General features: G+C 51.9%; 1 protein-coding gene across 5 annotated transcripts in view; it reads right to left on the reverse strand.

The window, feature by feature from the left end:
- Positions 1 to 11,777: 11,777 nt before the first annotated feature.
- The window catches only part of OSR1 (odd-skipped related transcription factor 1), a 160,780-nt gene continuing 153,110 nt past the window's right edge, over positions 11,778 to 19,447 (reverse strand). For 3 of the 5 annotated variants that reach the window (XM_069580253.1, XM_069580255.1, XM_069580256.1), the window contains 2 exons: positions 13,425 to 14,123; positions 11,778 to 12,709 (listed from right to left, as the gene is read on the reverse strand). In XM_069580253.1, the coding sequence (XP_069436354.1) occupies positions 12,574 to 12,709; positions 13,425 to 14,092 (804 nt within the window). In that variant the 5' untranslated portion in view covers positions 14,093 to 14,123 and the 3' untranslated portion in view covers positions 11,778 to 12,573. Of the gene's footprint in view, positions 12,710 to 13,424; positions 14,124 to 17,615; positions 17,824 to 18,569; positions 18,925 to 19,447 lie in introns of those variants that run through there. The other 2 variants (XM_069580252.1, XM_069580254.1) reach the window with 2 other exon arrangements.

The raw sequence follows: 19,447 nt of genomic DNA on the forward strand, positions 1-19,447 counted from the left end.
AGATGGGAATACCAGACCACCTGACCAGCCTCTTGAGAAACCTATATGCAGGTCAGGAAGCAACAGTTAGAACTGGACATGGAACAACAGACTGGTTCCAAATAGGAAAAGGAGTACATCAAGGCTGTATACTGTCACCCTGCTTATTTAACTTTTATGCAGAGTACATCATGAGAAACGCTGGGCTGGAAGAAGCACAAGCTGGAATCAAGATTGCCAGGAGAAATATCAATCATCTCAGATATGAAGATGACACCACCCTTATGGCAGAAAGTGAAGAGGAACTAAAAAGCCTCTTGATGAAAGTGAAAAAGGAGAGTGAAAAAGTTGGCTTAAAGCTCAACATTCAGAAAACAAAGATCATGGCATCTGGTCCCATCACTTCATGGGAAATAGATGGGGAAACAGTGGAAACAGTGTCAGACTTTATTTTTCTGGGCTCCAAAATCACTGCAGATGGTGACTGCAGCCATGAAATTAAAAAACGCTTACCCCTTGGAAGGAAATTATGACCAACCTAGATAGCATATTGAAAAGCAGAGACATTACTTTGCCAACAAAGGTCCATCTAGTCAAGGCTATGGTTTTTCCAGTTGCCATGTATGTATGTGAGAGTCGGACTGTGAAGAAAGCTGAGCGCCAAAGAATTGATGTTTTTGAACTGTGGTCTTGGAGAAGACTCTTGAGGTTCCTTCGACTGCAAGGAGATCCAAACAACCCATTCTGAAGGAGATCAGCCCTGGAAATTCTTTGGAAGGAATGATGCTAAAGCTGGAACTCCAATACTTTGGCCACCTGATGCAAAGAGTTGACTCATTAGAAAAGAGTCTGATGTTGGGAGAGTTTGGCAGCAGGAGGAAAAGGGGACGACAGAGGATGAGAAGGCTCGATGGCATCACTGACTCGATGGACATGAGTCTGAGTGAACTCTGGGAGATGGTGATGGACAGAGAGGCCTGGCATGCTGCAATTCATGGGGCAAAGAGTTGGACACAACTGAGCGACTGAACTGAACTGTGTATATGTCATATAGCGTATACTGTAAGACCAGTACTGGTTCACTTACTCAAAAAGATATCCAAAAAGCCACCAGTTAGCAGGTAACAAAGACTGAGTGGGGAGCCTGGATTTCTGTCTTTGTCTTGCTGTAAAAAGATGCTCTTCCCTGGCCTACCCAGAGGTAACAGAGAAGCCAAACTTACAGTATCACCCAGAGGTAACCAGGACTTCCATCGACCCCCAGCAGAAGCAAGGAAAAGGGACTTGTACCTCTCTCCCCCTGCCTAGGAGGTGTCAGTAGAGGCCTAGCTGGGAGCCTAAAATCCCACCTCCACCAAGTAGTATGGGTTTCCCAGGTGACATTAAGGATAAAGAATCCGTCCGCAATGCAGGAGATGCAAGAGACATGGAGATGCAAGGCATCTCCAAGGAAGATCCCTTGGAGGAGAAAATGGCAACACACTGCAGTATTCTTGCCTGAAAAATTCCATGAACGGGGGAGCCTGGTGGGCTACAGTCCATGGCGTCACCAAGAGTTGGACACGACTGAGCGTGATGGACAGGGAGGCCTGGTGTGCTGTGATTCATGGGGTCGCAAAGAGTCGGACACGATTGAGCAACTGAACTGAACTGAGCGTGCATGCACAGAGAGAGCACGAAGTAGTGAGGAGGCACTCCTGTCTTTCCAGGGTGCCAAGGGCAACCTAATGGGGAGCCTGGACCTTCACCCCCATGTGGTGGCAGCAAAGCTGTTCCTCCTCCTTCCCCCAGCAGCACACCAAGACCAAGGAGACTTGCTAAAGACAGGTTTAAATAAGATCTACAGCCTCATAACAATACCAACAATTTCAAGGGTAAAATCGGAAATTACGTGTCAGACCAAGAACCAGGAAAAACCTTCACTTGAAAGAGAAAAGATAATCAACAGACATCAACATCAAGATGACACAGATGTTGGAATGAGGCAGGAATTTTAAAGCAGCCGTCATAAAAATACTTCAGCACTCAACTATGAACTCCTGAAGCAGCTGGAAGTCTCAGCAAAGAAACAAAATATATGAAGAAAACCCATTTGGAAATTTCAGAATTTTTAAAAATACAATCATTTAAAATTTTAAAAACTTCAACAGCTGAATGGAGGGGACAACAGGAAAAAATCAGTGAAGTGGGAGAGACAGTAGGAATTACCCAAGCTGAAATGCAGTGAGAAAACAGGCTGAAAAAGTAAACAGAGCCACAAAAAGCTGTTTGTGTCACTGGAATCTAAGAAACAGAGAAAGAGAGAGATCAGCACTGAAAAAAGTACTTGGAGAAATTATGGCTGAACAGTTTTCAAATATGGAAAAGAAAGACAAGCTGAAATTTTTTCAAATATGGAAAAAGACATACATGGATTTAAAAATTTGAGCAAAACTCTGAATGCACAAACCCAAAGAAATCCATACCAGGAAACATCATAATCAAACTTCAGACAATTGAAGATTTAAAGACAAAATATGTCAAAAGCAGCAAGAGAAATGACACCTTACAAAAAGAGCAAAAACCATTCAAACGACGGCAGATCTTTCGTAAGAACCATGGAAGCCAGAAGGTTGTAGCACAACATTTTTCAAGTGCTGCAAAGAAAGAGCTGTCAACCCAGAATTCTGTACCTTGTGAAATTATTTTTCACGAATGAAAGAGAAATAAATTCTCAGATACAGGAATAGTAAGAGGATTTTCTACCATCAGGTCTACCCTAAAATAGAATGGAAATGAGTTTTTAAAAGGAATCTTGGAACATCAGGAAGAAAGAACAATGGTGAAAGCAAAAATGTGTTTACACACAGTAGACCCTCCCTCTCTTCTCAGGTTGTCTAAATTATGCCTGATGGTTGAAGCAAAAAGTATAACATTGTCTGGTCTGCATCTCCGTGTGTATAGAAACATTTAAGACTGCTGTGACGTAAACAAGGAGCTTAAAAGGCGGGACCTTCATTCAAAGCTGCTGTAACAGAAAATCGTAGACGTGCTGGCTTAAACAGATGTTTACTTCTCGCGGTTCTGGAGTCTGGATCCAGCGTCTGGTGATGGTCCTCTTCCTGGTTTGTAGACAGCCATCTTGTCTTCTCACTGAGTCTTCACATGGTGGAGAGCAGAGAGGAAGGAAGCTAACTCTCCCATGACTCTTCTTGAAAGGGCACCGATACCATTTGTGAGGGCTCCATCCTCATGACCCAACGACCTCCGAAAGGCCCCATTTCCTAAGACCATCACTTTAGGGGTTAGGATTTCAGCTCAGGGATTTTGGCAGGACACATTCCGTCCATAACAGGGGATAATGTTTCTATATTCACTCAAACTGGTAAATGATGACACCAGTAAATCTCTGTGGTGATGATATAAATCTATACTGTGACTGTGCTGGTGGTTACAGGAATCTTCCCAGTACTACTGCTATGTTTGTGAAAAACTAGCATAAGAATATAAACACATTGTAGACCAATACTGATTTTTCTGATTACGATATTGTATTATCAATATGTAAGATGTAACCATTGAGAAAAAATGGGTGAAGGATACATGAAACCTCTCTGTACTATCTCTGAAACAATCTGTATACCTATAATTATTTCAAAATAAAGCTTTTTCAATGGGAAATGGTTCTAGATAAAAAGATGCTAAAGACATATGCAATGACAATCTACTTTGATTGGATAATAATTTTTTTAAATCCAAAAGGTTAGGGAGTTTAGGGAAATTTTAATATAGACAGTGTATTTGACGGTATTAGATAAAATTTTTGTTAGTTTTCTTCAGTGTGATAGCAATGTTGTGATTATATAAAGTTAAGTCTTTGTTCCTAAAAGATGTGCATTGAAGTATTTAGGCTTGACATATATTGGAGTTAACTTTTAAGTGGTTCAGGGAGAAAGATAGTGAGAGAGAAACAAATACAATAAAACATAGAGTCAATTGTTGACTCTTTGAGGAAGATATGAGGGTGTTCCTTGTACCATTTTTTCACTTATTTAGTGTTCGTGTAGATTTTCAATTTTTAAAAGTTAGAGGGATGGATTGATGGATAGATATGTGAAAAAGCAAATATGTTTAAATGTTAATTGTGAAATTTAGGTGGTGGGTAATTGGGTGTTCATTATAAACTTATTTCAATTTTTCTTTATGCCTGGTACTGTTTAAATTATAATATTGGGAGGTGGACAGCTGAGGGAACATATTGAAACCCAATGCCCTTCCCAGCCCTCCTAATCCTTCCAGACCCAGTTAAACCCATACTTACAATAATTAAAACATCATTTGCCTTGGGCCAAAGCTTGCCTGGTTTCTGACTGAAGGAATCCTCATAACACCTCACACTTCCCATAATGGTAAAGTCCCAGGCACTGCCATTGTCCACACCACCACACTGAGAAGTCTCCAAAGAGTATTACTGATTGTCAAGGAGAGAGAAACCTGAACAAAGCCAGGCTGGGCTTACGAATAATCCAGTTTTCCCAGAAATTACAAAGCTATGGTTTTTCCAGTAGTCATGTATGGATGTGAGAGTTGGACTACAAAGAAAGCTGAGCACCAAAGAACTGATGCTTTTGAACTGTGGTGTTGGAGAAGACTCTTGAGAGTCCCTTGGACAGCAAGGAGATCCAGCCAGTCCATCCTAAAGGAGATCAGTCCTGAGCATTCATTGGAAGGACTGATGCTGAAGCTGAAACTCCAATACTTTGACCACTTGATGCGAAGAACTGACTCTTGGAAAAGACCCTGATGCTGGGAAAGATTGAAGGCAGGAGGAGAATGGGACAACTGAGGATGAGATGGTTGGAGGGCATCACTGACTCAATGGACATGAGTTTAAGTAAACTCTGGGAGTTGGTGATGGACAGGGAGGCCTGGCATACTGCAGCCCATGGTGTCGCAGAGTCGGACATGACTGAGCGACTGAACTGAACTGAACCCAAAATTTAAAGGAGTTAATGCCCTTTATGTGAACAGCTGAGGCCTAGGAGTAGTGAGAAATGTGGTGGTGCTGAGTAAAATGAATTTTGAGTCATTTATATATATTGAAAATATTTGGGGTATATTTATTTTTAGGGGAAAAAATATATATATTAAAACTACAGTAAGAAAATAATTCTACCATCATGGTAGGTGTATATATAAAATATAATGAGAAAACAACAATTCTACCATTATGGTGGGAATTTGTAACACATTAAGTATCAAAGTTAGGAAGTAATTGACAAGGAAATTGAAAAATTAAAAAAAGAAAACAGAAGATATGAACCTTATCATTTAAAAAAATGGATTTATGATGCATAGATCGCTATGACAGGTGGCAAGAACTGGTTTTTTGGGTTTTTTTTTTTTAATTCTAGGAAGGCTTTTGCTTTCTTCTATCTTCCTTCCTTCCTGCTTTCTTCCCTCCCCCCTTTTCTTCTCCCTCCTCTTCCTTCTTTTGACAGGAACCCTGTAAGCCATCAGATCTGCCTTAGAGTATCTGGTCAAGAATTTCAATACCAGTTGATCTCTGCCATGACAAGACCATGGAGACTGCTCCTGACAGCCAGGGCACCACATCTGCGCTGGTTCTTGGCTTACTGCAGACCTACAGGAGGAGCTACATATGCTGTGAGATACTGCAGACACTCTGAACTCTGCACAAAGACGCTCAGTTCCCGACCCAAGTCAGTAAGAAGTGAACCAATCTCCCAAGCACATCTCATCATTCAAGACAAGGCCCATATTCTCCGGAAGCTCACTGTCCCTCCCTGGTTCTTGGAGTGGCAAAGATCTAGCCATTCCTGCCTCATCTCCTCTAGTTTTCTTTCACGTCTCCTGCAAAGTTTCTCATCTCATTCGACCATCTACTTATAGGCTCCAAGTGGTACCCACTCCTGCGAATGACAAAAAGCAATCCATCCTTGCACTTGTCATGACAAAACTCCTTATCTTATCTCCCTAGCAGAAGAGTTCAATCAAACCAAACATTAAAAATAAATTAATTACACTTTATCCCTCCCCAGAGATGGCTGAGCTACTAAGAGCCAGCGAAGTGTCTAGAAAGGAAAAACAATACTCTCAACTGATTTATCCGATCTTTCATCCATCTCAAACCATCCCACTTTTATGTCCTTTTATATTCTTATTGCAGGAGCTGGAACCAGCACTGGTCAGGAAAAATGGCTGAGAATGGAAGCACAGATGAATGGACAAAGAAGATGCAGCATATATATAAATACACAACAGAATACTGCCCAACCATTATAAAAAGAATGAAATAATACCATTTGCAGCAGTAAATGCAACTAGATATTATCATGCTAAGTGAAGTAAGTGAGAAAGACAAATACCTCGTGATATCACGTATACGTGAAACCTAAAATATGACACAAATGAAATGGAAACAGACTCAGGGACATAAAGAGCAAACTTGAGGTTGCCAAGGGGGAGGGGGTTGGAGGAGGGATGGAGTGGGAGGTTGGGTTAACAGAATGGATAAACAACAAGGTCCCACTGTATAGCACAGGGAATTATATTCAGTATCCAATGATAAGCCATAATAAAAGAATATTAAAATGATATGATTTTAATAATGATAATATACATACATATAACTGAATCACTTTGCCATACAGCCGAACTTAACACAACATTGTAAATCAACTATACTTCAAATAAAACAATGTTCAAAAAAATCGCAGCAGATGGCCAGGGCTTGGGTGGCTGGGTGACAGAAACATTCCTGCAAATGTGTCCCTATAATACTATTGTGCGACAAGCTTTTCTGTAGGCTAGGACACTCCAACACAAACCAAAGGAAGCACAGATCCGAAGAAGACTATAGTGGGAGGTGTTTGCAGAGTGAAATATCCCTACTCTTATTAAGTGACACCTGTCACATACATAGGCCCCTGACCCACACCGAAGTCTGCCCCAGGGTGATTTTTTTTCTTCCCTAAGCATATGCCTCAAAGGAGTGGTGAGCAGGGCACTTACATTTGTCTCCTGACTTCCTCTCTCAACCAAAGATAACCATAATCTGTGAACTGATTAATCTATTTGTCTCCATGGAGTCAGAAAAAAAAAAAGAAAGAAAAAAGCTTCTTTCAAAGTTTTCCGGAAGGCTTCAAGATCACCAGTCCACATGCTGGCAGCCTAATCGCAGGCTTCCAACTTCCAGAACTGTAAGAAATAAGATTCTGTTGTTTATTTAAAAACAAAACAATAGTCCAAATCAGATACTCTTTTTCCAACCCATTTCATGAATGGACTATGATAAAGTGGGCTATGATAAATCCCCGGGCTATGATAAACTGAAGACAAAGACTCACCCAGGAATATGGCAGTTTGACAGGCAGACTACTTTAGCACCCTGCGAAGCGTTATTATTTCTAATAATACTTTTACATGCTGCTTCGTAAATGCGCGAGTTGTTCTGCATTATACTAGGATCCAGGTTTTGGTTCAAGCAGTGAATAAATGACAGAAAACATGTACGACTTTGCCCTCTACATTAACCGAATGCGGTAGGTGGGAAGAGTATTACCCCCATCTCGAGGCTCAGAGAAGTGTTAGGGACCTTGCTCAAAGCTTGTGAGCGGCAGGCAAAGCTGGAAGTGCATTTTCAGGCCACAAAGGAAGCACAGATTCTAACTCATCCTCTGCCACTGACAAGAGGTTTGATCTCCATGAGATAGTAATCTCATGTCCCTAGTGAATTTTCCACCTGAAACCTATGCAAACTGGGCCCGACCACCAGTTTGATCCTAGAAGTGGCCCCCCAAGCTGGGCTGAACGCACAGGGTGGGTGACCAGGTCTGTGCCCCTAAGAGTTCCGCCGGGGTGGGGAGTCCCAGACCTCTGCCTCAGAGACCCGGCCCAAAAAGGCTAGGGACGCAGTGGACTCTCTCATCTAGAGCGGGGCCAGGCCGCACCAGCGCTGCCGTCTGGAATCCCGGGACTTCCTTAGGAACTCGGCTGCGGTGGACTCGAGAAACGCCAAAGGAACTCCAAAAGTCTCCAGCCAGCGTTAAACCAGAAATGCCCTCTTCCTCGTCGGCATCTCTAGTGCTCCCATGTACCAATGGCTGGATATGTCCGCTGGGCCACTGTTACCCGGAGTTTGTGACCCCTGAAAGTGGGGCACGTAACTCAGCAGCCGCCTGACACTGCGCGTGGAAGCGGCGCTCCCGCGCCCCACGACTCTAGGCGCTGAGTTCCAGCTGCGCCTGCGCGCCGGGCCTGCGTAGTGGGCGGAGAGGCGGGTGGGTAGGGACCCGGCTAGGTGGGCGGGGCGACAGTTGGTTCCCTGAAACCCTGGCGCAGGGCGACTGTTCCAAACCACCCGGATCCCAAAGGCAGAGGCTTCCGGGTATCCTCCTTCACTAAGGGCAGCTGCGCACCCTTCGAGTCTGCAGAGTCTGTCGCTGGGGGACCAACCCATTCTTGGCGCCTTTATGGGCAGGATTTGAGGGGCGGGACCGGGAAGTGTGGAAGCATAGTGTCACTGCTCCAGGCGTGGCCCCTCTGTGACGCCATGGAAGGACGTAAATGAGATACCGCTGCAGGCTTCGCGGAGCCCTTGCGCTCCTGCCCGAGGCCTGTGTGACATCACTGTGGCAGCGGGAGGATGCCCTGACGTCACAGCGACATCGTGCTCTGGGAGGTGGGGTGGGACGCCTCTGAGCCTGTTCTCAGGATGCCGAGGCTCCAGGGGATGGGGTGGGGATGATATCACAGGTCCCATGTTCTCGGAGATGAGGTGCCATCAAGGAGCCCTGCACCATCCCACTGCCTTTCTCCATCCCCCGAGGACCCTATGCTAGTCCTGAATCCGGAGACAAGGGCAGCGGGTAAAAGGCCCTTCGTGCGCCCCAAACCCCCTAGCTACATTCCGGAAGGAGGAGGTGGAACCTGAATCCGTCCTCTACGAAGAAGCCCCTGAGGGCTGTTCTCTTCCCCAGGGCGCTCCTGATTCTCTTCCCAGAACAGCGCTAGGGGAGCTCCAGGCTGCACCAAGGGTCTGTTGTGCCTACAGAAGTCCAGCCGGGTAGTTTCCCGCACCCCTGAGCTAAAGAGGACCTGCAGGCCTAGCAGCTTTGGGAAGGGTTCCAGCCGAACTCTACCGGCCCAAGCCACGCTAGGCAAGTGAGGCCAAAGGAAGCTTACTTCATGTCTGAAAATGGAGGTGGGGGTGGCAGAGTGAGGGCAGGATGGAATCTTCCAGAGCTGTGGCGGGGAAAAAATTAGCCACCTGCAGAGTGAACAGGCAATAAAACCCACCCAGCATTTCTAACCGTCTGGTTGCTTTTCTATGATCTACAGAGTATGGTCAGGAAATTGTAGCCTGTGTGGGATCTGGTGGCCCCGGGACCAGGCTTGCCCTTCCCTTTGCAGTTGCTGTTACTGATCAATCTATGAAACCCCTGCCATGAGGCAGACTGCAGGCGAGCTGCACTGAAGTGGCTTCTGGTTCCACCAGGATGATAGAGGCATTAGGAACAGGTTGGCGGTCTCTGGGCAGCACTCTGCCCCCCTCCCACCTCATCGCCCAAAACTCTGCGCTTAGGAATTCTTTTTTGCCAAGGATGCACACTTCATACTGACTGTTTCTCCGTGGCCAGGGCCTAGGGATGGAGGGCAGGGTCAGGGATTCACGGTACCAAAGCTGGATGGGCCAGAAACAAAAATCTTCCCTGGCAGTCCCCCGCCCCCCACCTTCAAGTCTTTGTGAAGTCCTTGAGTTCCTGCAGAGGTCCTGTGTGTCTTGGGGAGGTTGGAAGTGGTGCAATGTGAGGGACAGGAGGGCAGCAGCAGCAGTCAATCCTTGAGAAAGATGAGTGAGTGAATGTTAGTAGCTCAATCCTGTCGGACTCTTAGCGACCACATGGACTGTAGCCTACCAGGCTCCTCTGACCATGGGATTCTCCAGGCAAGAACACTAAAGTGGGTTGCCATTCCCTCTTCCGTGAGAAAGATGGACCCCCCCCCCCCCCCCGCCCCCTCAAGAGACTAAAGGGACTGAATGAGGCTCTCTCAGGTCCTCAGAGGTCCTCTGGGTATTGCGTGTGTGCGCGCCCACGCCCATGCACTGTCCTCACCTTGGAACAACCACTTCAAAGGTCTGGTAAGGAAGGGACAAGGCTTCTGCCCTGGGCGCTTACACAATCTGAGGCCAGGCACCACCCATACCACAGCCGGCGCTGCCTGGGCCCGAGCCAGCCATCGAAGCCCCAAACCCACTGACTAGCCCTCGCTCCAGATGCCCAGAGGTCACAGTTCTCTGGGATATGGGCTCCAGCCTTTCCTGTTGCGAGTCCTTTTGGACCCGAGGAATTTTGGTCCTGGGATCTTGCTCTACTAGCGGATATCTCATAGGCCAGTCCAGAACAGGGAGCGCTCTGTCCCCCTCGTTTCCATGTGCCCCTGGGACGTGCGTCAAGAAGATTTTGAGGGCAAGACCAGACGCCGCCAGGGCCAGCGTTGGAGGGTTCCTCAGGGCTTCGGAGCAGGACGGAGCGAAGTGCCCCCATTCCTGGGCCGCCCCTCCAGGCCTGTCCAGCAGGGGGCAGCGCGGCTCCGAATGCCGACCGCTGGGTTGGTCCGCGCGGTCCCGGCCCAGGCCGCGGCGATAAGTTGGGTTCTCGAATCGCGGAGATCCAGCCAGCCGAGGACCGAGGGCGGGGGGCGTTCCCAGCGGAGACGGGGATGGCACAGTGAAAGGCTAGAGAACATTTTAACTCTTGCAGCCCCGGGCCCACTTTCTCAGACCGAAAGGCCTGGGCTGAGGCTGAGATTGGGGGTGGAGGGAGTCCCAGTTGCCGGGAAGCTCTGCCCAGCTGTGCCCGCGGCCGTTGAGCACCAGGCGCGGAAGCCCGAGAGCCTGCGATCGAGCCGACTGGGGAAGGGCTGGGGGCGCCACCGCCCGCGCCCGCCGCGCGGTCGGGCTGCTGGAGCTGGGGGAGCCCCACCCCGCCCCAAACTGGAGAGCCCCCCGGCGGCCTGGCCTCTAATTGTGAGAAAACTAGGCGCCCCAGGGAACGTTCCACTTGTGGAGGGCGGACTCGGATTTCTCCTCCTCGACTCTCCGGGCCTCCCAGGGCGCCCGCCCCCGCCATTCCTGACAAGGCTTTAAAACTGCAGGGAAATCTTTGCGGGCACGGAGCCGGGATCCAGACTGGGGACAAGCCCCAGCCGGAGAATCGTGTCGGGGGGATCCTAACGGAGGGAGGGACGCAGGTTTGGGGACTTAGGAGAGGCAGCGGTGATGACCTATTTGCAGCAGCTATTGGGCCCTCGGGAAGGGTACCGGTTTGAGGTTGACCGTGAGGGGAGGGTGCTTCCTTCCCTCCCCAGGGCAGCAGCAGGAGGCCCCGGAAGGAGGCTTTTGTTTGGGGGCTGGGGGGCGGGGGTAACTTTCTTTTCCCTTAGTTGAATTCGAAGAGACCCGGCTCCTGGAGATGTTGTAAGAAACGTTCGAAGTTTTGGCCGCAGACTCGGCTTCTTTGGAGCCCTTTGGAGAGCGGAGTAGGGAGATGACACTGAGGCCTCAAGACCAAAGTGGAGGAGCAAAGTATCCGAGGTTGACCACCATCGGGAGAGAGGAGGGCGTCTCCACGCAGACCAAGCCACTGACCCCAGTCAGGGGAAGGTTGCGGAATTGGGACAGGTCGGCGTGGGGACCGAAACCCCGGCTCCTCTCAAGAAAAGGAGCCGCCCAGTTTGCTGCGTTTGGGGAGAAAACGCAGGAATTTGGGGGAGGGAAATTACCCACCCTGCCATGCCTGTAAAATAACCGTTTATTTAATATTTTTTAAAACTCCAGTGATAAATGTCCGTTACCGATGGTCAGCATAAAGTGCCAATCGCAATACACCGCCCTGCTGCTAGCCTTCAGCTCCTCGAGGCGAAGGGGCAGCGGAGCAGGGAAGCCGGAGACCGGGCCCCCTTTAGCCGCAGGGCCCGAGGCTCCCCGCCTCACCGTCCGGGTCCGGAAGCCCACCGCCCGCAGCGAGGCAGGAGCTGGGAGGGGCGCTCCTCGGCCCCGCGCTCCCTGGGCCGGAGGCTGAAGCAGATACTGGGATTACACTTTTGCAGGCTTCCGGGGGTGGGGATGGGGGCGGGAGGAGGGGTGGGAAGCTGCGAGAGCACAAATCTCCTTTTCCTCTCCCCTCTCTCTCCGCAGTCAGAGTTACAAGCTTATATGGTCAAAGAAAAAAAAATAATAAAGAAAACGTATAAAATAACAATAGAAAAAGTAATACTTCTGGGAGAGGCGCCGCTGCGGCTCCGCGAAGCTTTCGTTCTCTTTTTAATGCAATTTCCCTTCCGCCACACGAGTACCGCCTTTTGGCTAAGAGTTTAGCCGCGTCCTGGGGGAGCCGCCCGGGCGGCCCAGGTCATGGCCCGGGGCGCGGCTGTGAAGTTCCGCGTGCGCCTGGGACCAGGGGGACGCCTTTGGGATGGAGGAAGGTCCCCGGAGCCCCTCTCGCTACCCGCCAGAGTTGCCTTGGGCTTCTGTTCCCTCTGGAGGAGGGGGCAGCGTGACCCAGGATCCTGTTGACTCGGAGGCTCTATTTAGCATTTGATCTTGGAGGTTTTGAGCTCCTTCACCTGTGAGTGTAGCGTCTTGTGGACAGCGAGAGTCCTGGACTGGCAGAATCCTTTCCCACACTCTTGACACTTGAAAGGCTTCTCTTTGGAGTGGATATATCTGAAGGCAAAAAGCAAACCGATACTTAAGCCTTGCAAAAATGATGCAATGTTATAAACAGATATCCAAAATCCCTTCCCACGAAAATGAAGAGCTTGAACCTCAAAAGAAAGAAGGACGGTAGCTATCGTGGAGCCAGCACATGCTGAGTGTGGGGAGGGTATGGGGAGATGAGGGAAACACCTCCTATCTTAGCTGTGCCCATGTGCAGCTAGGTGGATCCCTGCCTGCCTAACCAGGGGCCAGCACAGCCTCCTTATATGGCCTAAGTCAACAGGGAAGGTGAGTGAGGTGGGACAATTGGCTAGCACTGTGCTGTCCAAGATGGTAGCCACCTGCCACGTGTGGTTATTAAAAATAAGTTAATTTCTCGGTTACACTGGTTACCCATTCCAAGTGCTTAACTGTCACATGTGGCGCATGTTACACTTCATCATCTCAGAAACTTCTCTTGCACAGCACTGTAGATGGAGGAAGCCGTGCATGCCTGTCTGGAGCTCGGGACCTGTTCCTGCCATGTTCTCTCCACCCATGCTCCAGAAATCCAGCCCTGAGCTTGGTTGGTTTCCTTCCTCATTTAGGGGGAAGCCCAGAAACTCAGGAGGCTTGGAACCTGGGGGCAGGAGGAGCGGCCTAATGAACCCTGGCATCAGAAGGAGACTGATAAGCTCTCTTCTGCACCCTTCCTCTGCACCCCTCCTCCGTAGTACTGCACCTGTGGTCTCGTAGGTGGTCTTGCCTCCGGAAGGCTTTGTGGCAGATGTCGCATGTGTAGGGCCTCTCGTCCGTGTGCGTCCGCTCGTGGATAAGGAGGTTGTAGGATTTGGTGAAGTGGCGGCCACAGAATTTGCAGACGAACTCCTTCTTGGTTTTGGAAGGCAGGCGTCCCCTCGTGGGCTTCTTTTCGGGAGACAGCTTGGTCACATCCAGGAGCGCGCCCAGCCCACCGGCAGGGGACCCAGGGCCCTCCCCCCGGCCAAGCTTGGATGGATCTTCCTGCGTGGCAGCCAAGGCCAGGTTGGCAAAATCAAAGCGCGGCTTGGTCTTGAGTGCTGCGGGGCCACTGCCTCCAGCGGTGATCTCAGGCTTGGGCTGGATGACATGAGGGAACCAGGGGAAGGCGGGCAGCTGGAAGCGCGCGTCCACCAGGCTGGACACGGCTCCGGGCACTTTGGAGAAAGAGGACCGCGGCAAATGCATAGCGGGGTAGCCCAGCGTCCACTGATGCAGGTGTACCGCGTGCAGTGCGCTGAAACCATACAGGTTGGGCAGGTGGTCCGAGGGCACCGTGGGCAGGCCATTCACTGCCTGAAGGAAGGAGTAGTTGGTGAGCTGCAGGGATGGGTGGATGGGCACTGGTGCTGGCAAGGTTTTGCTGCCCATGGCCGCAGCGGCAGTCTGTTCTGTCTTCCTGCTGCAGGAAAAGAAGAAGAGGGGAGGGGGAAACAGACAAGTTCAGGCCCTTCTTCTGAGTTCCAGCCCAGCCACACCCGTTCTGTCCCCAGAGACTGAGCTGAGTGCCTAGGACCCCACTCAGGGATCTCACTGGCCTCAAGGAGAAGACAGGAACCTTCAATAATCCAAGGACTCCTTCCAAATGGCCTCCGGCAGAGACACAAACTTGATACAGAAACCAAACTAAACGCTGGGCAATGCTACCAACTTAAAATGAGAGTCTACAGTATACCTGACACTGAGAGAGGCAGAAGCACAGGGAATGTACATCCAGGCAAGCCGGAGTCAATATAGAATTACACTCTCCTGCAAAGATAACACACTTGGAAGTGCACTTACATATTTGTTCAGATAAACAAATACAGAAGTGCGCACTGACAGATAAACCCAGGTTCACACATTCTGAACAGAGTTGACAACAAGGTGCAAAGATAAACTGGAACCATCAGTATTGTGCTACTAAACAAAATGCAGGAACTGAACACTCACACACACGCACACACACACACAGGGCACCCACAGAGAGCCCCACTGGCAGACAGCATACATACAAAAGCACACAAATCTGTACATCTCTCAGCTCCGGAGCATTAAGCTCTATTAGTTGACAGTCAATCTGGCTTCTAGAAGCCATGCCTTCTTTCTCCTTACAACTCGCAACTTTGACTTCAAATTTGCTTTTCTGTCTCACTGTTACCCAGCCCCTTTGACGCCACCCTCTCTGCAGCTGCTTGTGGACTGACTTTGTTTCAGCGAAGACAATGACACCCATATTTATTTACTCACTCAGCCACATGCATTCATTTGTTTCCAAGCCCTCCCTACCCCATAAGAAAGGGGGACAGGGTCTTCGGGTTCTCAGGATGTTTGTGTGTCTGCTGAACCGCCTCTCTCCCTGAGCAGGTGGGTTTCTCTATGAGCAGGAGCATGGAGGCTGGGCCTCAGCTATTGTGGGCTACGCACCCTCCAAATGCAAGGCCAGGGAGCTTGAGCCAAGCCAGAGGGGAGCCCTGCTGATGTGACAGCAGTCTGGTGTCTCCTGGCCTCCTTGACCCTTGGTCAGGGTCCCTAGCCTCCATGGACAGGTCTGGAGTCAGCAGAAAGAATTTTTATGTCTGTGCCTCCCAGACACTCCTAACTCGGGTCTGTCCAGTGGAGGAGGCAAAAACAGGGAGAAAGAGAGCCAAAATTACACAGAGGGCCTTGGGAGGCTCAAGTGCTGAACTCCATCTCAAGAAGTCACGGGGGAGCAGGGTGCTCAGGATGCAGGCACTTCGCCTGTCTCAATCCCCTGCCTTCCACTTCTCCTTTTACTCCTGATTTGCCCCCTCCTCTTCCTCAGATCTCTCCTCCACCTAGTCCCCAACCCTGGGAAGGGCAGACCCCTGTTCTGTTCCCCCCTTCACCGCGACACCGCCCAGGCGGTTTGAGAAGCCTGGCTTCCCCAGACCCAGGTCCTTAAGGCTCAGGCTGCCTTTCGCTCTAGGGAAGCTGTTAAGGTGAGGGCAGTGCCCAGGATGTTCCCTGGAGGAGGCAGGACAATCTGGACCTAGAAAGCCTTCTCCTTGGAGGCTGGCAGGAAGGTCACACGTCCAGTGCGGTGGCCCATAGGCAAAGAGGCTCTGCAGAAGTTGGAGAGGGTGCCGAACACCCAGAGCCGGCAGATACCTGCTTGCGCAGGTTAAATCGGCAATCCAATGAAACCCCTGTCGGAGCGCAGCAATTAATTCCGCCAGCGTCTCTGCGAGGCACAAACTGGGATGCTGGGGGGAGCGCGGACCCCGGCGGCGGCGGAGCCGTGGCCTGGGCAGCGGGCTTCTCCGCTGCGTCGCTCACGCTGTTGCGCCTGGGACAACCCGAGACCCTCCTAAGGCGCTGAGACGCGGCGAAGAAGAACGAATCGGGCCAGAGAGAAAGCTGGAGCCTGTTTGGGTTGGGAAGGGGGAGGGGGAGAGAGGAGATGACTCGCCGACTTCAAAGGTCTGCCCAGACTTCGGCGAGGTGAGCGCTCTTTGATTTGCTGTCACGTCTCCTTCCCCTCCAGGCGCTGGAAATCAGATCCTTATCTCTGGCTCCCCCCGGGGCCCGCCGGGCGCCGCCGGGGCCTCACTTGCTCCTCTCGGCGCTCGGTCTATCCCTGGGCGATGGCGGCCAGGCGCTGGGCTGCACCCGGGCCCGGGCCCGCTCCAGGCGGGGTGAGGGAATCCCACCGGCCCCGCGCAGACTAACCCAGCCTTTCCTTGACCACCCCCAGAAGCCCAGACCTTAGGCGCGGTGAGGGGAGGGGGCGCCTACGCCGAAACTGCTCCTGGGAGCCAACCTTTCCGGGCTATCTGCCCGATCTTGTTTCCCCCAACACTCAATTTCTTTTTCTCAGCGGCGCAGCCAGTTTATTTTCTGCCGCATTCCCAAGGAAGGGCTCCCCAGGCTCTTTTCTCGGGGACGAAATTCGTTCGAAACGTGGCTCTCTACACTAGTAAAGTACCAAGAATGGGCCGAATTCACGATCCGGTTTCAGGCGGCCCGCTAAGAGGAAAACATAAGTCTCACTCTGCCTTTGCTGCGGGAGATGAGCAAACCCCCAGCCCCAGTGGCTCTCCGGGCCCTGACCCCAGACCCCCCGTGTGAACTGCTTTAGATCCTTAAGAGAGGAAACCCCTCTCCCCAGGTTCCAGGCCAGGCATCCGCTCTGCAAGGAGCTAGGACCCCGGAACCTGGGAGGCGCGGGTAAGGGTGCCGACTACGCGCATCAAACGCCATTAGCGCTTCCCAGCCTGTGTCCCCGCGCGGTTCAGACACAGTTTCTCTCGTGCGGTAGAGCGCCAATCCCGGTTCTGCCGCCAGCCCTATGCCGGGCATTAATGAAGTGTGCAAGAGTCTATTAAAGTGGTTTATTCGGGGCTAATTGAGCGTGAGCGAGTTAACTGCTTGCATTAATGAGGACGGAGCGAGCTCCACGAGCGAGTGCCTGGAGGAGCCCAGCATCAGCCCCGGAAAAATCATCCTTGACACCGAATCCCCAACACGCGTGCTGACAAGCGTCCGGACTCCTGGAGAGAGGACTGACCGGCGCCGGACACTTCTGTTTAATTCTCCCAACGAACGAGATCGAATGAACCCTTCAGGTAGGCGGCCATCCCCCTGCATCTAAATGCCAGGCTGCGTCCTTAGTGATCTGCTCCCCAGTCTTACTAAAATCGCAATTACTTTGAGGATCCTCATATAGAACATTTACTCACTGGTCGCCCTCCATCCGTTCCTCCCGCCTCCCCCACCCCGCGTCCTTGCCAGCCTCTCTCTTCTCTAGGAGGCCATGAACCTGGGAGATTAACTAGCCTTGCACGTGGTTTCTGTTCCCAAGAGCCAGCGCGCAGCTCTTAGCCCGGGTGAAATTTACCAAATTGTGGCAACAAAGAAACTGTCGCAGCTCCTCTATACTCCAAGAACCTACCCCGCGACTGGCCGAGCTGCTGAAAAAGGACTGGCTGTGGGTTTTCATTCCTCTTACGAGAGAAATTTCCTGGGAGAAATGAGTTCAGCCGGCAGCCCGTCACCTCTTTCCCTCTCTCCTCCGGCTCCCACCCTGAAGGGAGACAGTCCCGGGAGCAAACGAATCTTGCCCTTTCAAGCCTGAAACTGAGAACATCCGCAGCTGCAGTGTTTCCGCTACCGCGGCGTGCCGGGTCTCTGATTGGGGAGTAGTGCTCGCGCCCCCTACATACTCCCCTTTACCGGGTCAGTCGCGGGTTACTCTCCAGGCCTCGACCACAAGAGCAGTCACCGAACAGACAACACCCCTTAGTCGGAGCGCAAATGCGACGCGGGGTCAGGCACGCGGGCGGCACTCCCGGGTGGGGCCGGCCGCGTACCTGATCGCAACTCTGCAAAAAGACCAGCTCAAGGGAGCGCGACCCGGTGGGGGCGTGCACCTGTCCTTGGCGCGGGCGGCCGTGGCCGTCCGGCCACTCTCTTTTCCTCCTTCTTCAGCTAAGGTAGGTCAGATTGAGCTAGGCGCGCGTCTTGGGAAAGTTTGTGCCCACACAAGTTGCTTCGGTTTCTTAAGTCAGCTTCGGCCACAAGCTGACTTCCGAAGTCCGCGGGCACCTCGCCCGGGATTCCGCGAAGCCCGGCGGCGCTGGGGGTAGTAACGGCGACCCGCCCCTTCATTCCCCCAGGTCAGAGGCCGAGGACCCCCGCACGAGAAATTCCTGAGCCAGCACCCCCAAGCACCCAGGACTGCAGCTGCTCTCACTTTCACAGAGGTCCAGCAGTCTTCATTTGTTAAGAGGAGCTTATTCCCGGGACTTGGAGAGAGAAGAGACACCCGCCGAGCGGTGACAAGGGGACCCCGGGGATCCTGCCCGCATTCCCCTCGCCAAGCCCGGGAGCCCAGGGCTGCAGTTACCTTATTCCGCGGCGGTCCCGGAGTTGAGCGCGTCTCTGGGGCTCCCGCTGCGGGGGCACCCGGATAGCCAGAGGCGCTGGATTTCCACAGGCACCCGCGGAGCTCAAGAGTCCCGGCCCCTCTCCGGCGGCCGCGGGGACTCCGAGCGCCCTACACGCGGGAGCGCTCAGCGGCCCTGGAGTCCTGTCCGCCCAGGGGGTGGTGAACTTCTCTCGCGGTTCCTTGGTTGGGTCTGAACCCGGAGCGGCTGAGAAAGCGCTGGGGAGAGACCGAGCTCCGACTCACTTACCCCTTAGCACCGAGCCGCCTACTTATTTTAATCCACCACCCTCCCTCCTTCCCCCCTCCCCGCTCCCCTAGCCTCAGGATTCCTCCCCTCCCTCCCCTGCCCCCTCCCCGCTACCATCCTTCCCTGCGCCTGCGCACTGAGACACAAAGTTTTGCTGACCCGGGCAGCAGACTGGGACTGCGGCGCTCGCCTGGCCCCGACCTCCCGGGACCTGCGTCCCCGGTTCTTCAGATCTGTGCGACCCTTTCTGCGTGTTAGGCCCACGAGGTTCCGGCAGGCGAGCTCGAATAAAACAGCCTCTTCCATATGAAACTGGGCTGAAACTTCTCTGTCCCCTTCCTGCGCGCCTAGGACACAGCCCGTGCAAGGTCGGGGTAGGCGGGGGCAGGGGGGCGGTGCGTCGGGATCCTGGCGCCTTAGTTTGGGCCCCGACATACCTCGGCCCCGCCGAATAGCCTGTCTTGTCCCAGAATACCTCTGGAACCGAACAGCTTCAGGACATCCGAGAATGCTCAGCGCCAGGGCGGTCACCCAGACTCCAATGCCTATGACTGGCCCCAAACCCTGGGTTACCGAGTTCGCTAGAAAG

The sequence above is a fragment of the Ovis canadensis genome, chromosome 3 (assembly GCF_042477335.2).
Source record: "Ovis canadensis isolate MfBH-ARS-UI-01 breed Bighorn chromosome 3, ARS-UI_OviCan_v2, whole genome shotgun sequence".
In the NCBI taxonomy this organism is placed as follows: Eukaryota; Metazoa; Chordata; class Mammalia; order Artiodactyla; family Bovidae; genus Ovis; species Ovis canadensis.